Source organism: Balaenoptera acutorostrata, chromosome 1 (genome assembly GCF_949987535.1).
Source record: "Balaenoptera acutorostrata chromosome 1, mBalAcu1.1, whole genome shotgun sequence".
NCBI lineage: Eukaryota > Metazoa > Chordata > Mammalia > Artiodactyla > Balaenopteridae > Balaenoptera > Balaenoptera acutorostrata.
The window spans coordinates 424356-448797 of record NC_080064.1 but is presented as its reverse complement, the minus strand read 5'-3'; the positions used below and the strand labels follow the sequence as shown (position 1 = coordinate 448797).

Here is a 24442-nt window from a genome sequence, read left to right as displayed (position 1 = left end):
GGGATCTTAGTGCCCCGACCAGGGATCGAACCTGCACCCCCTGCATTGGAAGCTTGGAGTCTTAACCACTGGACCACCAGGGAAGTCCCACTTGTTCTTCTTTTTAAAAATTGCTCTGGCTATTCTAGGTTCTTTTTATTTTCATATACATTTCAGAATCAGGTTGTCAATTCCTCAAAAAAAAAAAAAGGCTGCTGTAATTTTGATTGTGATTGTATTAAATATTGGGTCAATTTGGGGAGAAATTAATCTTAGTAATATTGAGTCCTCTAATCCATTCACATGGATGAATGGAGATACACACATATACGTGTGTGTGTTCATGTTGATATATATACACCATTATTGTATGTCTTCCATTATTTGGATCTTGAACAGCGCTCAGCAGTTTTATCTTTTCCTGTGTACAGGTCTTACACATCCTTTATTAAGTTTATCCCCACAAACAGACTGTTTTGAATGCCATTGTAAATGATATTTATTTAAGTTTCATTTTCTAATTACTTGTTGCTAGTATATAGAAATGACAGCTGGTTTTGCATATTGACTTTATATTCTTGCAACATTGCTGAATTCACCTACAAATTATAGTAGGTTTTTAAGATTTCCTAGGATTTTCCATGTGAACAGCCATGCCGTGTGCACAGAGGCATGATCACTCCTCTTTCTAACCTTGTGGCTTTTGCTTTGTTTTCTGTCGTCACTGCACCGGCTTGAGCCACAGGGCGGTGTTGACTAGACCTGCGAAGGCTGGGTGGCCTTGGCCTCTTCACTGTTACTATGGCATCGGCTGTGGGGTTTTGGGAGATGCCCTGCCTCACGCTGAGGGTGTCTCCTGTTTTCAGTTTGCAGAGAGTTATCATGAATGGGCCTGAAATTTTGTCAAATGCTTGTTTTGCATCTGCTGAAATGGTTACATGTTTTTTTTTTCCTCTTTAATCTATTAAAGTGGTTGATTGCATTGACTGGTTTTGTTTTGTTTTGTTTTGTTTTTAATTTTTTTTTTTTTTTTAATGTGGGATCTTCCCGGACCAGGGCTCGAACCCGTGTCCCCTGCATTAGCAGGTGGATTCTTAACCACTGCGCCACCAGGGAAGCCCGCATTGACTGGTTTTTGTATGTTAGGTCAATCTTTTTTTTTTCCCCGAAGTTACAAAGACTTTTTAAAAAATGTTTATTTATTTATTTTTAAATTTTATTTTTGGCTGCGTTGGGTCTTAGTTGCCCCGCGGCATGTGGGATCTTAGTTCCCCAACCAGGGATTGAATCCTTGTCCCCTGCGTTGGAAGGCAGATTCTTCACCACTGGACCACCAGGGAAGTCCTACGTTAAGTCAATCTTATGTTCCTGGAAGAAACTCATTTGGTCGTGTTCTGTCACCTTTCTGTGTTTTACTGAATGCAGTTTGCTAATGTTTTGTTAGAGTTTGGGGTCTGTATTCATGAGGGATGTTAGTCTGCATTTTTTCCCTCGTAATGTCCTTGTCTGGATTTCTGTCGGGGTTATGCTGGCCTATGTTTGAGTCTTGTTTGCTGGCCTTATAAACGAGCTAGGACAGGTTCCCTTCCCCTTTGTTTTCTGAAGGACTTTGTTTAGTATTGGTATTAGTTCTTCCTTAGTTTTTTGGTAGACTTCACTAGTGAAGCTGTCTGGGTTCATTGTTTTCTTTGTGGGAATTTTTACAAATATTAATTCAATTTCTTTCCTTTCATCTTAATTCAGATTATTTCCTTTCATCTGCCTAATACGGTTGAATTCACTCTTGTTTTTCTGCCTTCTTAAGACGGAAGCACAGGTCAGTGATTTCACACTTGTCTTCATCTCTTATACAGCCATTAAAAACTATAAATTTCTTTCTAAGCGCTGCTTTAGTTTCCTACACAAAATCTGATAGGTCGCACTTTATCTTTCTGTTAAAAATATTTTAAAATTTCCTATGTTTGATCCATGAGTTATTTAGAAGTCTGTTGTTTAATTTACAAGTATTTGGAGATTTTTAAAATATCTTGTGTTACTGATTTCTAATATAATTCCATTTAGTCAGAGAATATACTCTGTATGATTTTCACCCTTTGAATGTGTTGATACTTGTTTTATGGTCAAACATACGGTCTGTTAGTAAATATGTTGTTTGCACTTAAGAAGAGTGTATATTACACTTTTTTTGAGTGTCGTATTCTGTAATTGTCAGTTGAGTCAAATATTGCCCAAATCTTTTATATCCTTACTCTTTTTTTTTTTTGTCTGCTTGTTCAATCAATTATTGAAAGAGGGATATTAAAGTTTCCAATCACAGTTGTGGATTTGTCTTTTTCCTTTTAGTTCTCTCAACTTCATGTATTTGCAAGGTTTTATTCAGTGCATACAAATCAATACAAGACGATTGATTTATCTTCTTGATGAATTTACTCTGTTGTTGTTGTGAAAGATCGAAGTCTACTTTGTCTGATATCAGTATATCTGCATGAGTGTTTGTTTTTTTTTTTTAAAAGGATTTTCTTTTTATTTATTTATTTATTTATTTTATTTTTATTTATTTTTGGCTGTGTTGGGTCTTCGGTTCGTGCGAGGGCTTTCTCCAGTTGTGGCAAGCGGGGGCCACTCTTCATCGCGGTGCGGGGACCGCTCTTCATCGCGGTGCGCGGGCCTTTCTCTATCGCGGCCCCTCCCGCTGCGGGGCACAGGCTCCAGACGCGCAGGCTCAGCAATTGTGGCTCACGGGCCCAGCTGCTCCGCGGCATGTGGGATCTTCCCAGACCAGGGCTCGAACCCGTGTCCCCTGCATTAGCAGGCAGATTCTCAACCACTGCGCCACCAGGGAAGCCCCCTGCATGAGTGTTTTTATACTCAGTAATTGCATAGACTATCTTTTCCATCCTGTGCTTTCAGTGTTCTGTGTCTTTATGTATAAAGTTTGTCTGTTATAAAGTGCATATCATTTGGTCTTGCTTTTTTTTTTTTTTTTTTTTTATAAAGGACATCAAACTAAACGGTTTTATTTTCGTCATTTGACAGCTACTATCTCCTGGCACCAAACACGCTTGTTTATTTATTTTTATTTTTATTTTTTGGCTGTGGTGGGTCTTCGTTTCTGTGCGAGGGCTTTCTCTAGTGTGGCAAGCGGGGGCCACTCTTCATCGCAGTGCGCGGGCCCCTCACTATCGCGGCCTCTCTTGTTGCGGAGCACAGGCTCCAGACGCGCAGGCTCAGTAATTGTGGCTCACGGGCCTAGTTACTCCGCGGCATGTGGGATCTTCCCAGACCAGGGTTCGAACCCGTGTCCCCTGCATTGGCAGGCGGATTCTCAACCACTGCGCCACCAGGGAAGCCCTGGTCTTGCTTTTTATCCAATCTGACAATCTCTACTTTTCAAAAAAATAACTATAATAACTACCATTTATTGAGGCACTTTATATGCATTATGTAATTTCATTTTTTCCAGATTTTTTTTTATTGTAGTAAAATATACATAACATGAAATTTACCATTTTAACCATTTTAAAGTATATAGCCTATAGCATTAAGTGTATTTATGATGTTGTACAACACTTAACCACCATCCGCCTCTGGAACTTTCTCATCTTCCCAAACTGAAACTCTGTCCCCATTAAACACTAACTCCCATCCCCTTCCCCAGCCCTGGCACCCACCCTCCTACTTTTTGTCTCTATGGATTTGACGACCCTAGGGACCTCATATAAGTGGAATCATACATTATTTGTCCTCTTGTGACTGGCTTATTTCACTTAGTATAATGTCACCCATGTTATAGCAGGTGTCAAAATTTCCTCCTTTTTAAGGCTGAATAACATTCCATTGTATGGATGGACCACATTTTGTTTATTCACTCATTGGTCAATGGATATTTGGGTTGCTTCCACTTTTTTTTTTCTTGGCTGTTGTGAATAATGCTGCTGTGGACACTGGTGTACAAATATCTCTTAAAGACCCTGTTTTTGGTTCTTTGGAGTATGTAATCAGAAGTGGAATTGCTGAATCATATGGTAATGCTGCACCGCTTTACATTTCCACCAGCAGCAGACAAGGGTTCAAATTTCTCCACATTCATTGTTTCTTTTTTTTTTTTTTTAATATTTATTTATTTATTTAATTTATTTGGCTGTGCCGGGTCTTAGTCGTGGCATGTGGGATCTAGTTCCCTGACCAGGGATCGAACCCAGTTCCCCTGCATTGGGAGCATGGAGTCTTAGCTCCTGGGCCACTAGCGAAGTCCCAGTTGTTTCTGTTTTTTTGATAGTAGCCATCCTCATGGGTGTGGAGTAGTATATTTGCTGCATTTCCCTAATGATTAGTGATGTTAATCTCTACTTTTTGATGGAGTATTTAGTCTGTTTACATTTAGTGCGGTTATTAGAGTGTTTGGGTTTAAATCTACCATCTTGATGTTTGATTTCTATTTTTCCATCTGTTTCTCTGTTTCTCCTTTCCTCCCTTTTTTTTTTTTTTTGGTGAATCAAGTTTTTAAAATTCTGTTTTATGTCCTTTATTGACTTCTTAGTTCTGCCCTTTTGTGTTATTTTATAGTGGTTCCTATAGAAATTAAATATGTGTGTTTAATTTATCATGGTCTACCTTAAAAGTTAATCCTGTACTTCACAAGCAATACAGAGGGTCCCAGTGACCACCTTCTACTTCTAGTGCTCTTGGCCGCATATATTTTACTTCTTGTGCTAGAAAATTCTACAACACAGTTTTTATCTTTACTTTAGCTAATAGTCTTTAAAAATAGTTAGAGGTGTATTACATTTAATTGTTAAAGTCTTGGGTGCCTTTGTTTACTAAATTGAGACTTTCTGGGTCCAGTGGTTAGGACTCTGTGCTCTCACTGCCGAGCTCCCGGGTTCAATTCCTGGTCGGGGAACTAAAATCCCACAGGCCTCCCAGTGCAGCCAAAAAAAAAAAAAAGAAAGACAGAATTTCTATAGAACTGCACCGTACTTGGCTAGACATGCTAAATGTATTAGTTGAACGTTGTAAAACAAGCAGTACCCACCGGCTCCTGTAGAAAACCCTCAGACCCCAGGTCAGTGTGGGGGGTAAGTAGAGGCTCTGGAGCCAGGGGCCTGGCCAGTCCTCACCCTGCTGTGTACTCGCTGTGCCGTGTACTTGCTGTGTGATCTTGTGCAAGCCTGTTTTCTCCTCTTAAAAGGGGTCGAGGGACTTCCCTGGTGGCGCAGTGGTTAAGAAAGAATCCACCTGCCAATGCAGGGGAGACGGGTTTGAGCCCTGGTCCGGGAAGATCCCACATGCCGCGGAGCAACTGAGCCCGTGCACCACAACTACTGACCCTGCGCTCTAGAGCCCGTGAGCCACAACTACTGAAGCCCGCATCCCTAGCCTGTGCTCCACAATAAGAGAAGCCACCGCAATGAGAAGCCCGCACACCGCAACAAAGAGTAACCTCCGCTCGCTGCAACTAGAGAAAGCCCACGCGCAGCAACGAAGACCCAACTCAGCCAAGAATAAATAATAAAATAAAATAAATTAATTAAAAAAAAAAAGGGGGTCGATAATAGGCATTGTTGGGAGGGTAAAATGAGTTAATATGAGTGAATAACTCAGAGTGGTGCTTGGCACACAGCAAGTGCTATGTAATTGCTGTTCTTGCTGTTGTTACACAGTGAGCAGGTTCACATCCCTTGGAGATCCAGGATCTGCAGCAAAAAGAGACTTTTTCATCCTTCGCAAACCAACATGGGCGTGAAAGTCCAGCCCTAGCTGTGTATGTGACAAACCTCTAAGGTGTGAAATTACTTTTCATAGGAGAATAAACCTCAGATTATTAATTTGATCATTCTTTGGGGAATGTTTTAGAGATGAACGGGGCTACTAAAATAATGTTAAGTGTAACTTATTATCTCAAATTTACCTTTTTGCAACTGGATTCACGTTAACCAAGAAGAGCGTTTTAGCATCCATCCCCGTTTGCTTCCCTGAGGCCGACTCCTGCCCAGTGGAGATGAGGTTCCGGTGGCACTGCAGTTCTCTCTGAGTGCCCTGTTGCTGACCTCTGTGCCTACCATTGGGTTTCTGAATAGAAAAGCCATGCAGTGGAGTCATTTCCAGCACAGAAGATTCAGCTCCAACAAATGACTCTCCCGTAGATGGCAATTATCAGCCCTGGACAAGATACAAAAAGCAGCTACCTGAGGACTCTGGAGAGGGGACAGCAGGCAGATCCTGAGGGCAGCTTAGACTTAGAGGAATGGCCAGCACACAGTGTGTCTCTTGTTTGCATGTCTTTCCTCTGAGGGCAGCACAGTCACTGCAGGGGTGGTGTGGTGGCTAAAACTCTGGTGGAAAGACCGCGTGCTTCCTCGTTAGACTAAGGGGAGGAGCTGGTATCCACAGCTGCTGGGGAGAAATCCTGGAACGAGGAATTCTGCAAATAAACTCTGCTCAGATTTCTGGCCAAGCCTTGAACCGTGCACACACACAGGGCAGGGGGAGAAGCCACCTGGAGTGAGAGCGAGGCCACCGCTTACCACAAAATCGACAGCAGCACAGTTTGCAGTTTGACTCTAATGAGATTAATCGCCTGCTAAAGCAAAACCATAAACTCTCTTCAGGGGAATATAATGGAATTCAAAGTCTCTACAACATAACATTTGCAATATACATGTTACAATCTGAAATTACTCAACATACAAAGAGCCAGGGAGATGTGAACCATCCTCAGGGAAAAGACAGTCAACAGACACCAATCATGTTATGACCCAGGTGTTGGATAATCAAAGAAGCACTTCACAGCTGGCTTAGCAACTGTGTTCAGTGAGGTAAAGGAAAATACACTCATAATGAACAAAAACATAGGAAATCTCGGTAGAGGAGTAGAAAATATTTTTCAAAACAAGCCAGTTGCTGGACTTCCCTGGTGGCGCAGTGGTTAAGAATCCATCTGCCAATACAGGGTACATGGGTTCAAGCCCTGGTCTGGGAAGATCCCACATGCCACGGAGTAACTAAGCGTGTGCGCCAGAACTACTGAGCCTGCGCTCTAGAGCCTGCGAGCCACAACTACTGAGCCCGCGTGCCACAACTACTGAAGCCCGTGCGCCTAGAGCCCATGCTCCACAACAAGAGAATCCATGACAATGAGAAGTCCACTCACTGCAACGAAGAGTAGCCCCCACTCACTGCAACTAGAGAAAGCCTGCACGCAGCAACGAAGACCCAAACGCAGCCAAAAATAAATAAAATAAACAAATTAAAAAAAAAAAAGCCAGTTGGAAATTTTAGAACTGGAAAATATAACACCTGAAATAAAAAAATTCACTGAATGGGCATAATAGAATGGAAATGACAGGAAGTAGTCAGACTTCAAAGACAAATCAGTAGAAATCATCTGGTCTGAAGAAAAACTGGGGAAATGATTGGGGGAAAAGCATGAAGAGCCTTAGGGACTCATGGGGCAGTGTGAAGTGTCTCACGCAGGGTAACTATGAGCCCAGAGGGGAGGCGAGAGACACGGTGGGGCAGGAGAAGTACTTGAAGAACAATGATCAGACTCTTTCCAAATATGGTGAAAAACGCAAATTTATAGATTTAAGAAGCTCAGTGAGTCCCAAACAGGATGAATATGACTAAAACCATACCTAGGCACATCATTTTCAAATTACTGAAAACTTTAAGATTAACTTTAAAAATCTTGACAGCAGCCAGAGAAAAACAAGACTACATACACACAGCATTGCAAAGACTAGGAACTTACCATCAGAAGGCAAGTGGAGCTGCGTCTATAAAGTTCTGGAAGAAAGACAGTCAACCCTCCAGGACTGTGTTAAATACAAATATTTTCAGAAGAAGGAAAACTGCTAGAATTTGTTGCCGTCATCTGTGTACTGCCAGACATGCTAAAGAAAGTCTTTCCAGGCTGAAGGAAAATGACACCAGAGTGAAACTCAGGTCTTTATGAGTGAGTGATGAGCATTAAAAAGGGTAAATATCTGGGGGGGAATGTTTTCTTTAAAATACGTATTTAAAGAAAAAATCAGAACATGTCTTGGGTTTGTAATGCATGCAGATGAAATACGTATGATAACTGTAGCATAAGGAACAGTGAAGGGGATCTGTGGACCTGCAGGTTCTGCCTTTACATGAAGTGCTGCAGTATTAATTCTAAGTAGGCTGTGAAACAGTGGGGATGTGTGTTGCAGTCCTAGAGCAATAACCATAAAAATAATGCAGAGAATCATAACTAAAGAACCAAAAGATAAATTGAAAGGGGATTTTAAAAAATATTCAAATAATATAAAACAGGAAAGAGAGAAGAGAGAAATAAAACACCAGAGAGACAGCAGAAAACAAATAATAAAACGGTAGCCTTAATCCAACCATAGTGTCATTATACATTTGCCAATGCCCAGCATCAAGAGTGATCCTAATGTAAATATGGACTTGAGGCAACAGTGATGTGTCAGTGTAGGTTCATCAGAGTACCTATCTGGGGCAGGATGTTGACAGTGGGGGAGGCTCTGCTTGTGTGGGGGCAGGGGGTGTATGGGAACTCTCTTACTTCCTGCTCAGTTTAGCTGTGAACCCAAAACTGCTCTAAAAAAAATTAAGTCTGTTATGTATTAAAACCAAGGAACAAGTAGAAAAATAATAAAATGGTAGACCTAAGTCTAACCACAGTGATAATTACATTAAATGTTAATGGACTAAACTCTCCACTTAAAAGGTAGAGATGATCAGAATGGGTAAATAAGCAAGACCCTACTACATGCTGTCTATGGGAGATTCACTTTAAATATCAAAAACACAGGTTGAAAATAAGTGAATGCAAAATGTGTGTGTATACAAACAGCATAAGAAGGCTGGAGTGGCTATATTAATATCAGATAAAGTAGATTCACAATATGGAGTATTACTAAAGAGAACGAGGAAATTCTAATGAGAAAGAGGTGGTTTCAACAGGAAAACATCAATTATGAATGCACCCAATAAAGGGAGTAATAAGCAATCATAGTAGGCAATTGTAGCATCTTTCTCTCACCAGTTATTAGAACAAAAGACCTAAAGAAATCAGTAAAGACATAGAGGATCTGAACAGTGCTCCCAGGCATCTTGACCTGATTGATATTTGTGGAAAGCCACACCCATCAGAAGCAGAACACAAATTCCTTCTAAGTGCATATTCTCTAACAAAGACCAACTGCTGTGCCCTAAAACAAGTTTCTAAGAAAAGTAAAGTACAGCTGTATTTATTTGCATAGGACATGATTATTTATATAGAAGACACTAAGAAATCTGTGAAAAACTGCTAGAACTATTAAGTGAATTTAGCAAAATCTCAGAACTCAAGGTTAATATGCAAATTTTACTTGTATTTTTGTATACTAACAGCAAACTGTTATGAAATGCAATTAGAGGCCACCGCAGCCCCTGGGAGCCTGGAAAAGGGGAACTGCGAGCAAGTGAACGGCTCAGTCCCCGGGCGGCAGCGGCCGGTGTGGGTGGGGCGCTGCTGCTGCGAGGGGCTGGCAGTGGTCCGCACCAGCCACGCTGAATAAAAGCAGGAAGGAGAAGGGACCACCAGAAGCGGGACAAGTGGACAAAGTTCAAGAGAAGGACAAGACATAGTAGAATCAGACTGCCGCTGTCTGAGAGCTCGGGCTACAGAGCTTGAAATTACCCCGGAAAACCTCTGAAATGTTGGGCCCTTCACCGCTTCCTCCTAAGGACTCCAGAGGCAACACACCACATTGAGCATGCCAGTTGGCAGATCACTGTGTATATTTTGCAGGAGCACAGACTGAGGTGCTTCTGTCCCTCTGGCCTCGAGTTAACCGTTGCTTTTCATCGTGGTCTCTTTCCCCTCAGTGTTCCTCTCCGTTCTTCACTTCTGTCCCACTGCCTTACCAAGTGTGATCGACTCACACAGGTGAATTAGACCATTTTTTCGCACGCTCTTTTCCTCCCCTGTCTGCCAGTATTACTCTGAACTTGACTATTTTAACCTGAACCGTTCACATGGGTCTGCAGTTCCCACGCTGCTTTTCAAACTTTCTGATGTCACATCACCATGACAGTCAGCACTGGCTCAGGTTACCCTGTGGACATACCTCTGTTAGGACAGTTAGCACATCTGGGGCTGCCCAGCTCAAGAGGTGCAGAGCAGGTGCTTGTCCGGGGCAGAGAAGTAATTCCAACAGAGAAAACGTTAAAGAACTTGGCCTGCGGTTGACTTAATACACCACTTCAAGCGTGGGGAAGGTCCTTATACAGAAGTCCTGGCTGGTGATAATCTGGCCTCAAGGAAAACAAAGGAGCAGGTGGCTTACATTGCAGACTGCTTTGTGGTTAGAACAGGGGGACATTTTTTGATGTCGTGGTTTTTAGCAAGGGGATGAAGTCCTGCAGTAAAGGATAGAGTGCTTCAGCCAGGGGCTAGTGAATAAAATGCTGACTCCTGATGGCCATAAACGATGGCACCTAACGTCTGTGGCCCTGCTCCTCATCTCTAAAACGACTTGGTGAGTTTCAGATTTGGCCATTTTTAAGTTTATGGGATAGATGAGGCATGACCCCTCTTGAAAGTTTCCCTGCAAGATATATGGCAGGGTATGTCTGTCAGTGTAACAAAATACTATTGAAAGTTGTAACTGCTGCTGTGCAACTTTTGCCTTTTAGTAGAAACTTCTATTCTTTGAACGAGGTGTATTGGTGCATCTTTCTTTGCTTTTTTTCTCTTTCAAATAGAATGTTTAATATTTGACTTGCTTATCCGTATGTCTCCTGGGAATCGGTTTCTGCCCAATACTTCCTGCTGGTTTATTTCATAGGACACTTTTAAGGAGTGAGGTTGCAAATGGGTTCACAGGTAACTTGACCTTGGAAAATTGTGGAGATTGACAGAGGGAACTCGTCTTTGAGCACCTGTTCTCAGAGCAACATTCAAATCTGTAGAAACATACCTAGGCTCATTGGATGAACATTTAGAATTCTAGTAAATTGCTCAGAGATTCCTAAAGTCCAGTTTAGAGGATCACACCATGCGATTGTGTTATTATTTTAATTTGTGTAGTGTCCAAAGTTACTTTTTAAAAAAATTAATTTATTTTTGGCTGTGTTGGGTCTTCATTGCTGCGCGTGGGCTTTCTCTAGTTGCGGCGAGCAGGGGCTACTCTTTGTTTTGATGCGTGGGCTTCTCATTGCGGTGGCTTCTCTTGTTGTGGAGCACAGGCTCTAGGCTTGTGGGCTTCAGTAGTTGCAGCACGCGGGCTCAGCAGTTGCAGCTCACGGGCTTAGTTGCTCCGCGGCGTGTGGGATCTTCCCAGACCAGGGCTCGAACCCATGTCCCCTGCATTGGCAGGCGGATTCTTAACTACTGCACCACCAGGGAAGTCCCCAAAGTTATGTTTTAAAAAGTGTTCGTGCTTTTTGTAAAGTGATTTGTTCTAAGCACATTAAAGGTCATTCAAGTGTTGTTCAAAAAAAAAGAAATTAGAGAGTTAATTATATTTATAATAATACCCAAAGACAAAATATTTAGTAATAAGTTTAACAAAAGATGTGTAAGAGCGCCTCTTCACTGAAAGCCACAGAACATTGCTGAGAGAAATTAAAGACAACTTGAAGGGGCTTCCCTGGTAGTCCAGTGGCTAAGACTCTGCACTCCCAATGCAGGGGGCCCGGGTTCAATTCCTGGTCAGGGAACTAGTCCCACATGCCGCAACTAAAAAAAGATCCCGCGTGCCGCAACTAAGACCTGGTGCAGCCAAATAAATAAATAAATATTTTAAAAAATAAACAAAGACAACTTGAAGAAATGGAGAGAGCGCATGTTTGTAGATTAGAAGACTCAATATTGTTAAAATGTCAATTATCCCAGTCAAGATTCCAGAAGGCTTTTTGTAGTAATTGACAAGATGATTCTAAAACATGGAAATGCAGGTGACCTGGAATTGCCAAAGCAATTACACAAAGCAGGGCTTCACTCTACCTGACTTCAGACTTTCTGTAAAGCTTCAGTAGTTGAGACTGTGTGGCACTGGTGACACACAGATGAATGGAACAGAATAGAAAGTCCAGAAGTAGACCCACACACAGACAACTGATTTTCAACAAAGATGTCAAGATAATTTAATATGAAAAGGAGAGTCTTTTTAACACATGGTGCTACAACAACTGGATATACATAGGGAAGAAAAATGAACTTGATCTTTACTTCACACCATGACACAAAAGTAACTCAAAGAAAACACAGGAAATCCTTATGACCCTGAGATCAAGGCAGAGATTTCTTAGGACGCAAAAAGCAAGAACCATAAAAGAAAAAATGGATGCATTCGATTTTATCAAAATGAAAACATTTGTTCTTCTAAAGATACCCATTAGAAAATGAAAACACAAGTCACAAAATGGGAGAAAATATTTACAATACATATATTTGACAAAATACATTGAGTTAGCACATAATAATAGACAGATGACCCAGCCGAACAACGTGGCCCAAAGATGTGAATAGACACGTTATGAGAGATGTAAGATGTGTGAATGGCTGACAAGCAGGACAGAGGTGCTGACTATCGCTAGTTACCAGGGAAACGCAGGTTGGAACAGCAGGAGAACCGCTGCCCGCCCACCGGTGCGAGGCCACTAGCTGGCAGGGCCAGAGCAGGTGAGCCGCCCAGGGCAGCTGGGGCTGCACACGGAGCCGCTGCCCGAGAACAGCAGGGCAGCTTCCCAGCGAGTTCCCTTGACCCGGTGCTTCCAAGTATTTACCCAAGAGGAAGGAAAGCAAGCGACCGTGGAGGAACGGGCCCACGAACGTCCCCAGCAGCGTTAGCCACCAAAATGTGGAAACAGCCACATGGCCATCAGCAGGCAGTGGGCAGGGGAAGTGTCCTCGCAGTGGATGCCACTCAGCCACGAGAGGGCAAAGCACGGAGGAATCTGAAGATCGCTGTGGCCGTGCTGAAGGGCAGGAGCCCGACCCAAGGTGCGCGGACAGTGTGGTCCGTTCTCCTGAAATTCCAGAAGACACAGTCCACGTGCAGCGGCAGGGCTTGGCCGGGCGGGCGGGGGCCGTGGAGGGGCCGCACGGTGTGGACACTACTCAGTCGTGTCCACTGAGTAGCAGACAGAGGTGTCCACTGAGACCTGATTCCTGAATCAAAGGTGTCAATGCGGCTGTGACATGTGACACCAGTAGTTGCCATCTGAGGGGATTTCACCTTCTAGAAAGGGGATGGTGCCGCAGGGAAGAGCAGGTGTTTTTAATGGGGGGACTTGACGTGGGGTGGGGAGGGGCGGCGTCCGCTCCATCAGCCTGGACTGAAGCCAGCACAGAGCGAATGGCAGGACAGACCCCAGCCCGGGACCCCCAGGCCCTGGGCCCATGGGCGGAGGGGCTTCTCGTCCCCCAGCCCCAAGTGCGCCCTCTCTGGAACCTGAACCAGTCCCCCTCACGCGCAGCTCCACCTTGCAGCTGTTTCTGTTAAGAAAAAAGTCTTTTTAGAGGTGACTTTTATGTGTTTGGGACAGATTATAATTGTGGTTCCCACCTTTCAGAATAAAAACCCGACTAACAGTTTACTTCTGGGGTTGTGCAGGCTGGTGTGTTTCCCCGGTTACGTTAGAAACGTGGCACCGTGAGCACTGAATCACGTGGGCTGTCGCGTTTCATGTGGTTTTAGTGTTAGGAAGTTTACTTGCAGTCTGTGGTCGTATTTTGTCTGTTTGCTCTCTGGATCCATCACCCCGCCAGAAGCATCTGTACCCAGTACTGCCTGTGTCACGGCTTTTATTGCCCCAGCTGGATGTTTTTCACACATCCTTCCGTGATGACAACAGGGCAAACGGCACAAAACTGTAAGACCGAGGGCCCCTGACCAGCCTGGCCGCCCCAGAGGCACCCTTGCCATTCCGTCTGTGGGTGAAAATACTGGAAATCGAATTCGGGTCTTATGAAGACAGGATGAGATGGCGGGTGGGAGGGCCGTCCGAGCTCTGGGGCAGGACTGGCTCACCCAGACCCCCTCTGCTCAGTCCTCCTTCCGGGAAGCAGCAGCGAACGGTGGAAAACTGGCGGAGGAGGGAGTGCGTCTGTCAGATCCTGATCCGGGTGGGCTGAGCCGTGGGGGTTCCTGATGAAAAGTCCAGTTGGACCCCGAGCCCCAGGCGTGGTTTGGCTGCGCTTGACCAGCAGCACGGCCTCACCTGTCCACTTCGATTTGCAGGCCCCGGACCGAGGGTCTGCCGGGCTCCAGGAGGGCCAGGTAAGCATCCTACGCCCTGGCCCCGGCCCGGTGCCCTGCCCTGCCAGGCGTCGCCTGTGGCCACACAGCACCCCTCTCTTTCGCAGACCCTGAGCTCCGGGACATGGCACTCCAGCGCGCCGTCCTCCTGGCCAGCCTCCTGGTGGAAGTTGCCAGTAGATCCTCAGGAAGTGCGGTGAGCACCCGTCACGTGGCTCGTGGGCTCTTCTCCCAGGGGCTCTCCCTTCCACCTTTAGGTGCCACCCTCGTCCCGGCCCCCGAGATGCTGACTGTGCCCACTGTCAGGGTCAGAGGGGCCTGTGCCTCTGGGCGGGCAGCAGATGCACAGCCCCACCCCCGGCACCGGCTCCACTCTGCCTGCTAGAACCTCCTTTCCCTCTGCCCAACTAGACCTCTTTCTGGAGCTGAAATAGGGCCTCCACAGAGCTGCCCCCACTGGCACTGGCCACAGCTAGTGGGGCGGGCAGAGACGCCCACTTCAGGCTCAGACTCGGCCAGGTCATGGCTCTCCCAAGCCGGCGACACAGGTGTGCCAGGCTGTGGTTTCTGGAGGTGCCCGGCCATGTCTGCACACACCCAGCTGCTCGTCCTGCAGGATGGTGAGCCGTCCAGCCGCTCGGCCCCTGCCGGGTTGGGTGGGGCGGGGCGCCCAGGCATCCCTCTCGGGCTTGGCCTCGGCCCGCTGGTGTCCGGGAGGCGCCCACCATTCCTCAGTCGCCCTGAGGTGCCCCTTGCAAATCACAGTGTGCCAGTCCTGGGAAGCCAGCTCGGCCGGGATGAACGCACGGAGCAGAGCTGCCCCGGACGCCGCCGTCTGGTGTGTGAATGCGGCGCCCACATCGCCCACTCCTGCACGTGGGCCTGGCCGGCGTGTTTGCCTCCTCCCCACCCTGCTGCTCTGGGCCAGACCTTTCCTCTGTGCGGGCCAAGCTGGAAACCCCGATGCAGGTGTCTGTAGAACTGCAGAAGCATCACAGAAGCGTCCAGGAATGTGGGCTGTTTGGTCGGGAGCACGGGCAGACACACTGTGAGGGCTGCACAGGCCTCTCACTAGGGAGGCCAAGGGGGCCTGGATTTATCTTCCTGTTTTCATCACTGCCCAGAAACACATGTGCTTCCTTTCTTAGCAGCTTCATCTTTTGATTTTCAAAGCCACCAGCTGCAAGTGGCGACTAATATAAATAACTTCACGGTTGAAATGCCTGCCCTGTGCCCACCTGTGGCCCACAAGGCGAAGATGGCAGCTCTTCCCGTGACCCAGGAGACCCCCGTGAGAAAAGAAAGGGCTGCAGGGAGGCCCCAAGGGGAGGGTGGGCGGGCAGTGGAGGAGAGGACCACCCCCTGCCCACCAGGCCGCTCCAGCCCACCCCCAACAGAATCTCTGGGTGGGCCCCGAGGGGGTCTCCTTCCTGCCTTTGGGAGTCCAGGTGCCACGGAATGTGCCCTGGCAGGTGCCAGCCCAACACTTCGGTTGTTGGCTCAGTCACCAAACTGACGTCAGGCTCGCCAGACGCCAGGTGCTGTCCCGGGGAGCGTCCGTGCGGTGTGGCCGTGCGTCCTCACCTTGCTCTGGGTCAGCGGGGCACAGTCACCGGACGCTGACTACAAGAGGCCAGAGCCCCAGGTGTTGGGGTGAGCTTGCTGGGAGCCCCTCTGCAGGTACCGCCCTGGGCCTGGCCCGCACAAGCTGCCCGGCCGCAGGGTCTGGAAACTCACCACTATCTCCCCTCTAGGGCCAGCAGCCCAAGTGTTGTGTGGACGTGGTGGACACCAACACCACCTGCCCAGGCACTAGCCTGTGTGGCCCAGGTGAGCTTTGGCATGAGCCAGCCTAGATGGCCTCGGGAAGAAGGGGCCAGAGGGGTGGGCAGAGGCAGCGAGGGTGATGGGGCCTCGTCCTGGAGGTGGGGGCAGGACCCCAGGAGGACACGGTGGCCCCAGGCCTGCGGGGTGGGGGCAGGTAGGACTGCCTCCTCCCTCGCAGGGAGTTTCAGCTGGCCTGAGACAAGCTGACATAAGACAGGAGCAGCAAAGTCCAGAAATGTGTACAAGTTTTACGGGACACGGGAGGAAATGGAGTCCCAAGTAAGTGGCAGAATCTCAGCGCTTACACATCAGGTTGAACAAGGAGGCGATTGTGGGCAAGTGGCTGAAACACTGGGGCAGCTGAAGGAGGCCGGGGATGATTGTAACATGGTCGCCCGACTCCCGTCTTCTCCTGGTTGGGGGGCGGGGGGCAGCTCCCATATGGGGTTTGTCTCCTCCCCACTTGAAACTTTACCTTCGGAAAGTTTCACATATTAAAAGCCAAGTTGGTAGCTGTGGAGAGATTTGGGTTAGAAGTTGTGGGATAGGAGGTCGGCAAAGGGGAGAGGAAACGGATGGAGCAAGCAGAAAAGAACCAGATAAGCAGCAGCTCCCGTGTCTCACTGGCCCTCAGTCCTGGGACAGGCCACCCCATCAGACTCAGTTCAGGAAGAGGATTGTGGGTGGGCCCCCACCAGTGAGGCCTCTGCGTGTGGGCAGTAGGTGGGGAGGGGACAGCGTGGAGACCCTCGACGCAGGAACTTTCCCAGTGGCCCGCCGTTGCCACGGCCTGTCGAGGTGACGGCCTGAAGTTCACATCAGTTTGCAGGGCTTTGGGAAACGGCAGTTTTGGTTCTTGTGATTCCAAGTCAGAAGGGTGGGAGAGAAGCGGAAACGTTAGTGTGGAGAGTCAGAGCCCGACAGCGGGGGAGGCGGGGAGGTTTCAGTGTCCGGTCCGGTTCACAGGCGGCTGGGCCTCGAGGACGGTGGGCAGGACTGGAATCTGCTCCGACGGACGTATCACAGTTTCCTACTGAATGGTCGCTTCTCTCCACCGCCGGCCCCTTTCTACCGGAGAGAGTCACAGTGACACTCGTTGTCTTAAGAATAAGTCCAGCCTCCCCAAACCTGGCCTGATTGTTTAAGGGAATTTAGCCACAACAGCGACTGACCACAGAGGCTCTTCTTAAGTCTGCTTTGCTGGCCTTTTCACAGGGCCTCTCGAGTCCAGGAAGCCAAGCCAAGGACTCAGCACCAGACTCTGCCTGCAGTACCTCTAGGTTTGGGTGAATTCCTCTTTTCTTGAGGTCCCCACATCCTGAGGTTCCTGGCCCTGCCAGGCAGTGACCTTCCTTACTCACTGGGTAAGGCAGGGAACCCAGTGAGCCAGGCCCTGGGCTGTTTTTCAAGGGGCTTTAAGGCTCAGCAAGGTCAACCTTCGCTCCTTAAATCTGGTCACTGGTCCTGGCCCCCAGCTGTGCTTTGTCCCTGCACACACAGCGCAGGGCCTCCTTGTGGCCAGCAGCCCTGGCAGCTTCACCAAGGAGCCCAGGTACCTTGGGGCTGGCGGAGGGAGCTCTCGGGAGAATTGTTGCCTTGGCGACAGGCCTGTACCCAGGACCCCATGTTCCTAGGCCTCCTCGAGCAGCCCCCCAGAGGTCAGCCCCTCCCAAGAAATGCCGAGTGAAGGGAAGGAGCCCCGCTACTTCAGAAGAGAAGCCCTGTTCTTACGAGAAACGAAGGCCTGTTCCTGATACTGTACGATTCCACGTTGGGTCTGACGTGGCCTCCTGGCCCGGCGTTCCGCCCGTCTGCCCCCATCACTCTTCAGACCCTGCCATCTGCTTGGCGTCACAGTAGGAAGGCCTTCCTCTGAGGGGCCCGTTTGTGTGTAGACTGCGTGCTGGTCAAGTCTGTGCTGGCCTCCAGCACCTGCAACTAGTATTTCTCCAGTGCGTTCTCTCAGCCTGTGCTACGTGCCGGGGTGTTAAGAAGAAATAAAGGTGTAAGACACAATTTCTGCCCTTAAAGGGTGCAGTTGGCAAGGTGGGCTGTCCGCAGACTGCTGGCTGGCAAGAGCTGGACCACTCCCAGCTCCAGGGCGGGCCGCAGGCTGTGGGGAGGCCACTGGCCGCGGCGATGGTCAGGGCAGGAATGCAGTTCGAATGTGCTTGAGCCGCCGGGGGGCGGGGGCGGGCAGCAGCACACTGGCGCAGACGGACCTCGTCCCTCGTGGCGGCCGAGCGGGAGTGCGCTGCAGCCCCTGGTGGACGTGGGAGGTGGGGCTCGCCTCTGGTCCCCTCCAGCGTGTATACTCGGCACCTGTCGATTTCGGGTCCCCATCCGGGCCTCTGAAACCCTTTCCGAGACATCTGGCAAGGGGCCGGTGGGAATCCCTGTGCGAGAGAGGGCTGGCTGCGGTTCCCGTGGCGGCGGTTCTTGTTCTGAAATCCATCCAAGCTTCCAGAGTGGGTGAACTAGCGTCCTGGAATAAATGTGGTTTTACAGACTCAAAGCATAGCGCTCCCTGAAGGCAGCCGGCTGGCGTGGGCTTGCTTTGAGCCGAGCCTCCTGTCTCCCGCCACAGGCTGCTATGGGCACCGGGCCGAGGACGGGACTGTCAGCTGCATCCGCTGCAGGAACGGAACTCACAACAGCTCCGAGTGCAGAGGCTGTACGTCCCCCCGCCCCTCCCCCTGCCTGCTTCTCACCAAGGGTCCACACCTGCAAGTCCTGGAGGAAAGGGTGGGAGTTCTCGTGGTTGTCCCCACACCTGGGCCACTGTCCCTCGGTGGACACCTCCCAGGAGCCCTCTCCCCGAGTCCTCTTGCCCCCCAGGACAGCTGTGGGGGGGGGCTGCTCTGCCCCCACGGCCACCTCCCTGTCTCATTTCCGGCCCATTTGGGCTGCGTCTCTGGCTCCCCAGGGGTCCTCCGCGGGGCCCCCGTGCCTGGTCCAGGACCTCACGTGGGTCTGGGCGGCCTGTGGAGCCAGCCGCACTGACTGCTCTGCTTGCCCGCAGTCGCTGCCCGGGGCGCACACTTCCCCATGAACAGGAGCACAGGGACGCCCGGGCGGCCGAGCTTTGGTAAGTCTCTTGGCTCTCCGGACTAGTCCTGGGGGGACACGGGGGCGCCATCGGAGCCATTCCCAGCGCAGACCCAACCACCGATGCTGGCCACAGCTGGGCCACGTCCACAGTCAAGGGCAGGCTCCACCCCAGCCAAGAGCTCTGTCCCGGGACCCAGCGCTGGTCACGGAGCAGGACCCCGGACGGTATGGAAGCTCGGCCGGCTTTGAAGTCAGGGTCTGGGGTTGATTCAAAAGACTTGGCGTGGGCCCCCACGTGCCTCTGAACGGGCTGCACGTCTTAACCCTTTTTTTTTTTTTTTTTTTTTTTAATTAATTTAGTTAGTTAGTTTTGGCTGCGTTGGGTCTTTGTTGCTGCGTGCGGGCTTTCTTTTTTTCTGGTTGCGGCGAGCGGGGGCCAGTCTTCCTCGCAGTGCACAGGCCTCTCATTGCGGTGGCTTCTCTTGTTGCAGAGCACGGGCTCTAGGCGCGTGGGCTTCAGTAGTTGTGGCTCGCGGGCTCTAGAGCACCGGCTCAGTAGTTGTGGCGCACGGGCTTAGTTGCTCTGCAGCATGTGCGATCTTCCCGGACCAGGGCCCGAACCCGTGTCCCCTGTATTGGCAGGCGGATTCTTAACCACTGTGCCACCAGGGAAGCCCACGTCTTAACCCGTTGCCTTGCTTAGAGGCCCCCCGGCCCCTTGGTCCCTGGGAGCTCAGGATGTGCAGTTCTCCAAGGTGGGAGGGCATGTGAGGTCCCCTTGCACCGTCCCTGGTGGCTCTTCTAGGACATCGGTCTTGGAGGGGACTGCAGACACTGCAGGCAGACAGACGTGCCCTCCACACCACCTGGTCCTCAGGTACAGACACGGGAGACGCTCTGCTCCCCCGCCTGTTCCTGCTGCCAGGCATCCTGTCATACCTGGGACACTGGCCGAGCCACAGGGAGTGGCCAGGCTGCGGGGGTGTGGTGCCCAGGCCACCAGTGACCACTGCAGTCATGGAGCGGGGCCTGCCCCAGGGTGTAGCCACCTCTCCTGAGGTGACTGGGTTGCAATGGGGGTCCTGACCCCCCAGACCCTGGTCCTTCAGCAGAGAACACGTTGACCTGGACCAAGGGCTCAGGCCTTCCCTGTGAGCCTCAGGACCGGAAGCAAGTGGCCTTGTGCTGGCGTGGGCCGACCAGCAGTGTTTGGGGCAGGGTGGGCCCAGACAGCCCCAGCTTCTTGCGACGTGGGCCTGGGCCTTGCAGCAGAGGGTGGCAGGTGAGGCCCCGCAGTCCAGTGTTGCGCCCGCTTCCAGTTGGCAAGTTTGGGGCGGTGTAGCTGGAACCCGTCCCTCCTGAGGCTCTAGCGTGGCCGGCCTTGTGCCTGTGTGTCAGGGTCAGAAAGGCGCCTCCCACGGGCACCTAAATGCAGAGCCTCCAGCTCGGCGTCCGCCCACCGGCCCGCCTGAACCTGTGGAGGTGAAGACGGCGGGCATCTTGGTGCTGGGAGGGCCACCCCGGTGACAGCTGACCAGCTCCAGAGAGGCGAGGTGGGGTGTATCCACGCACCAGGGCCATGGGGGCCCCAGAGTCTGCACTGAGTGTCAAGGGAGGAGATGGGGGGCTCGGGGGCCAGGATCACTGAACGTCTTGACAGCCCACGCCCCCGAGAACCTGAGGCCTGGGCAGTTCGAGTGCAGGGGGGCCCCACACCCCTGTGTGTGGACCCCTCGGCCCCTGCGGGAGCCCAGGTGTGCACCCCTGGCAGCCCTCACCTCGCTTGCAGGGGGCCCCCAGGTGGCAGCCTCCCTCTTCCTGGGGACGTTTCTCATCAGCTCGGGCCTCATCCTCTCCGTGGCTGCATTCTTCTACCTCAAGCGTGCCAGTAAGCTGCCTGACGTCTTCTATGGAAGAAACAAAGGTACCCCTCCTGCCGGGGTGTGCCCAGGGGCACGGAGCGGGGCTGGGGCCGAGATGCAGGTGTCCGGTGCGAGGCCGCATCTGCGACACCCTGGAGGGGACTGGGTTGTCACGTGGCTCTCGGGTCTGAGGATAAGAGGGGTGGTCACGTCCTGGGAATGCTCTGGGTGGATGTCGTGGGGTCTCAGTGTGAAGGGTGACGGGGGCAGACACTCTGCAGGCCGGCTTGTCTGCTCTGGCGGGAAGCTGGGGATGGGGGCGGCTGGCCCCAGAGCGCTGGCGGGACACCACCCGAGATGGGGCCGGGCAGGCTGAGGGCACCACTGGGCACAGGAGTGAGGGACTGGAGTGAGCTTGTAGCCGGGGACCCTCTGCAGGCTTGTGGAACCCCCAGGCTGATGGACCCCCACCTCAGGCCTGTGGACCCCTGCCCAAGCTGAGGGCCCAGCAGCGGAGGCTGAGGGTCCCTCCCAGACTGAGAGACCCCTGCCCCGAGGCTGAGGGACCCCTGCCCAGGCTGAGGACCCCCCCCAGGCTGAGGCAGCTGTGTGGCCTCCAGGTGACACCTGTGCTCTCCCCTACAGCCCCCGGCCTGCAGCCTGGCGAAGCTGTAAGTACCCGATGGGCGGGCTGAGGCCCCGTGCGTGTGCGTCTGGGTGTCTGTGTGTCTGGGCTGGGGGCCATCCTGTCTGCAGTTCTCACTGTGCCTTTTCCCCTTTTCAAGGCCGCGATGATTCCCCCACCTCCGTCCTCAGGTGCGTCAGTGCTTCGTGTCCCTCACCCTGTCGGGATGCCTCGTCTCTGGTGGGAATTTCAGAACACCAGGCCCATGGCTGCTGCAGGGGTGCCGGCCAAGCCCCCCTTCATCAACCGCGGCTTTCGTGCCTTTTCCCTTTTATTCCTGAGATGCTGAGTCTGTCGGGGGGGCAGGGTGTTCCCAACACGGGTCGGGGGTCACCCCTGCTGCCCTCAGCCCTCCACCAGGTCCCAGCTCTGCCTGAGCAGGGAGCCAGTGGCCGGCACGGGGCCCTCCCGTGGTCCCTCCTGAGCAGTAGCTGTGTCACAGTTGACCCCGTGAGCACAGAGGTCACATCACACAGGCCACCCGCCTCTTCCCCAGACCGTGTTCCTGCCACCGTATGGAGGTCTGGAGTGGGGACAGGTGAGGACATCCTCCTCCTTGGGGACAGAGAAGTCCCTCGGTCAAGGCGAGACCTGCCCTGTCCAGTGAGACACTTGTCTGATCTCCCCAAAGCGGCGCCACGCCCAAGCGCAAGGTGCCTGCGTCAGTCTCCTGGGGCGGCCGTAACGAAGTATGCAGCCCGGGGGCTCGGGAGGACAGACGTGTCTTCTCTCACGGTTCTGGAGGCCACCCGCTCCCTCCGGAGGCTCTGGGGCGGGTCCTTCCTGCCTCTCCCAGCCTCTGGGGCTCCAGGCATCCCTGGGCTTGTGGCCGCGTCCCTCCAGCCGCTGCCGCATCTTCAGCTGGCTTCTCCCCTCTGTGTCTCCCTCCCTCTCACGAGGCCACTGGTCGCTGGATTTAGGGCCCAGCAGATAATCACATCTGCAGAGACCATTTTTCCAAGTAAGGTTGCACCCGCAGGTTCTGGGCCTTAGGACGTGGACGCGCGTGTGTAGTGGGGGGGATACCATCCACCCTACAGCGCACCACATGACCTGCGCCCCTGTGTTTCGGGAGAGCCGGACCCTCTCCCGGACCGAGGGGCGCCAGGTGTCCGGGAGCTGGAGCCCGGTGGGCTTCCTCCCTCGTGGCTGTTCCGGCCCCACTCCCGTGAGCCCCAGGCCTCCCTGCCGCCCCAGGCCCCGCTCTGATCCCGCCTGTCTCTGACCCCGTTTCAGTGCGGAAGCCGCGCTACGTCCGGCGCGAGCGGCCCTCGGACAGGGACGTGGGCCCCTCTGCCGTCTCCTCCGTGGAGGCCCGGGTGAGCAACGTCTGATCCCGCGGCCCATCCACAGCCCCGCGTGCTGCCGAGGGGGGCCCCACACGAAGGCTGGGCGCTGCCCAGTGAGGCCTCAGGACAGGCCTGCACACGGCCCTGGCTCGTCCCTCTCCAGCCACAGATGTGGAGTGAGAGCCGCCTGCCTGCGGGCCTTCCTCACCGCACACAGCCGCTCAGCGTGACTGACCCGGGGCATCACTCCGGCCTCTGTCCCTGAGCCGGGCTGGTGACCCAGGCCGCGTGGGGTCCAGGCTCCTCGGGAGAGACAGCCTGCAGGACCTGGGTGCTCCTCCGCCTTGGAGCCCATGGTGGGCAGACCCCCTGCGCCCCCTCTGAGAGCAGTGAGGCCGAGGCCTTCGGGGGGTCCGGCCGCATCCACACACAGGCAGTTTGGGGCCTGCAAACCAGCCCCCGGGCTCAGGCGCCCGCAGAGCTGTCCTGCACGGCCACAGCTGCCCGTTTCCACGCGCTGCAGGAGTGAGTCGTCTGGTCTCCTGCTGACTCTCAACCTGTGTTTAAGCAGGAAGCATTTTGTATAGAAGTCCCAGAGGCACGCTGTCCTCATGTGCACCCCGCCTGGGCCCCAGGCACTGGGACGGACACTGGCCTGAAGCTGCTGGAGGTCAAGGCCCCCCAGGGACGTGTCAGCCCGGGGCCACGTTTACCTGTGACTGCCACCTGGGCTGGCTGTCTTGCTGGACCTGCCAAGGGCCGCCCTGGCCAGCAGTCTCGTCCCGCTGCCCCCGCCCCGAGGCGGCAGCCCGTGTTCCCTGCCTCGGCCGGTTGCGGAGGGATGGCTCTGGGTTCCTGTGGAAACGGGGGAGCGTCGGGGCGCCCACTGAGCACGGGCAGGGTGCTGCCTGGCCTCCCCAGAGCCTCCGCGGGGACTGACGTTTTCTCCTCCGGCGTCTGGTCCACGTCCGCGGGGCCCACGGCAGGGCCTGTGTGGCCAGCCTCCTGCTTTCTGCACTGGGATTCCTGCTGGGGTGTTTGTGGTTTATGGACACGAGCTCGGTCGCCAGGACGTGAACGATGACTGACCGGCAGCCGAGAGGGGCGGCCACCTGAAATCAGCGTCAATAAACCACTCAGGCCTTTCTCGCTGGCCCAAGGTTCACCTGCTCCTCAGCAGGGGTGAAGCCTTGCTGCCGAGCCCTGCCTCGCACTGGGGAGGGCGGGGAGCCCTCCGCAAGGACCAGGACCCCCACCCCCGCAGGCAGCCCTTAGCCCTCAGGACCTTAGCCTCGGGAGAAGGGGGCTTGTCCCAAGCTGCCTCACGAGAGCAGGACTCCCTGGTGGCCCCCAGCCGTCACGACTGAGATGGGAAAGAGTGTGGGTGCCCCCTAGGGGGGCTTTTCTGTAAAGTGACCGGGCCCATTGGGGGATGTGAAGTCACGGGTGACTGCAGGCCCCTGTGCAGCCAGGACACCCATGGGGCCTCTTGGGGAGGTAACCGTG

The 24442-nt window shown here is 52.3% G+C and overlaps 1 protein-coding gene across 8 annotated transcripts in view; it reads left to right on the top strand.

Annotated features, from left to right (window-relative positions):
• The window catches only part of C1H1orf159 (chromosome 1 C1orf159 homolog), a 29408-nt gene extending 5326 nt beyond the window's left edge, over positions 1–24082 (top strand). For 2 of the 8 annotated variants that reach the window (XM_057557984.1, XM_057557990.1), the window contains exons 2-10: positions 14205–14243; positions 14330–14418; positions 15977–16052; positions 18637–18723; positions 19072–19137; positions 20890–21024; positions 21608–21633; positions 21748–21778; positions 22144–22870. In XM_057557984.1, coding sequence (XP_057413967.1) covers positions 14347–14418; positions 15977–16052; positions 18637–18723; positions 19072–19137; positions 20890–21024; positions 21608–21633; positions 21748–21778; positions 22144–22640 — 990 coding nt within the window. In that variant the 5' untranslated portion in view covers positions 14205–14243; positions 14330–14346 and the 3' untranslated portion in view covers positions 22641–22870. The other 6 variants (XM_057557999.1, XM_057558002.1, XM_007166263.3 and 3 more) reach the window with 5 other exon arrangements.
• The last annotated feature ends 360 nt before the right edge of the window (positions 24083–24442 follow it).